This window comes from Pterocles gutturalis, unplaced genomic scaffold, assembly GCF_000699245.1.
Source record: "Pterocles gutturalis isolate BGI_N339 unplaced genomic scaffold, ASM69924v1 scaffold20914, whole genome shotgun sequence".
Classification (NCBI taxonomy): Eukaryota; Metazoa; Chordata; class Aves; order Pterocliformes; family Pteroclidae; genus Pterocles; species Pterocles gutturalis.
In genome coordinates this window covers 2,099-3,479 of record NW_010136240.1, presented here as the reverse complement: position 1 = coordinate 3,479, position 1,381 = coordinate 2,099, and the positions used below count along the sequence as shown (strand labels likewise).

At 61.3% G+C, this 1,381-nt stretch overlaps 1 protein-coding gene across 1 annotated transcript in view; it reads right to left on the bottom strand.

Moving 5' to 3' along the window:
• LINGO3 (leucine rich repeat and Ig domain containing 3) overlaps window positions 1-65 on the bottom strand; it is a 1,804-nt gene extending 1,739 nt beyond the window's left edge. The window contains 2 exon segments of the mRNA XM_010082247.1: window positions 1-2; window positions 4-65. The exon segment at window positions 1-2 is cut by the window's left edge and continues 1,739 nt beyond it. Coding sequence (XP_010080549.1) covers window positions 1-2; window positions 4-65 — 64 coding nt within the window.
• Window positions 66-1,381: the final 1,316 nt, after the last annotated feature.

Genomic DNA, 1,381 nt, shown 5'->3' with positions numbered 1-1,381 from the left:
GGGGGGCTCAGGAGGATCAGGTGGAGGACCAGGACCAGGAGCCACCATGTCATTGTGTAGACCATGGTCTTATGGGCTCGCTACCCTTCTGCCACGCGCCTGGAAGGGAGAGAGATGCGGAGTCAGCGGCAAGCCCGGAGGAGGCTAACAAAGCCCTACCCAGCCCCAGAGCACCCGTCTGTGGGCTGAGACTGGAAAATGCCTCCCCGAACCGTGGCCATGACAAGGTCCCAGCCCCCCGTTGAAACCTCCCAGAGCCCCTCCTCACTGCCTAACGTGTGATGGGGTGACTGTGCCCTGCGCAAACCTGGGGAAAACGAGCCTTGCTGCCCGCAGGCACCGTTCAAAGAGCAGGGAAACTGAGGCAGGGGGAGATATTTGCAAGAGAAGACAGAGCTGCTGACCCACATCTCAGCCCCTGCCCCTCCACCCACTCCGTGCTGCTGATGGTGCACACACAGGTGTGGGGGACCATGAGCACCGTTGCCCCCAGATAAGGGGGGACACAACCCCCCCGCCCCCAGGATAGGGCAGGAGCAAAGAGATGCAGCCAGAGGCCTCACAACTTTGTGACACAGGTGGGATGCCACGTCTGCTCCCCATGCAGCTGCAGCGAGGTCTCATCCAGAGCACAAATCAAGACCCAGACCTTATGCTCAGCGAGGTCCCGGAGGACGGGGGATGCTCAGCGTCGCACGTAGGGACAGGATCCGTCCTCCCATCCCCGTCTCCAGCATCGTCCTCTCGGAGCAGAGATTAAGGCGGCCGCAGACACAATCTTTGCAGATGAGGGATTAACACTGACCTTGCACAGCACGGTGCCCCAGCTGGCTGTCCTCCTTCCCAGGGATTAGCACTTCACCGCCGCTTTCCCTTTTCTCCGCCTCCCCTTCCCTGCTCCCTGTCCCCTCCTGTGCCCCAAATCCACCAGGCTGCCACCATGCCTGGAAATGCACCTCCTCAGCCGCCTTTCCCTAACGGAGCACTGTCATGAACCTAATTAAGTGGCAGAGCTGCTCAGCTGGGGTGCTGCAGGATGTTTTGGGGCGTGGCGAGGGAACCCGGGCGATGTGGGGGGCACCGGAGCAGGGATGCGGCTGGATCTGCTTGGTAGCCTCTGCCTTCAAGGATGCTGCTGGCAGCCGTGCCAAGAGCCATTCGGCCATCAGCTCTGCCTGGCTGGTGGCCCCGGGAGCCCAAGCTGGCTCTGGGGGGGTTTGTGGGGGGCAGCTTTGCTCAGTCCCCCCAGTTCAGAAGGCTCCTCTCCTACTCTGCCGCGGGGCTGGATGGGAAGGATGCTCCCAGGCACGACCCGCGAACCGGCAGGAAAACAACCCTCCCAATGTATTGTGACACTAATTTTATTTAGTGCCTCTATGCT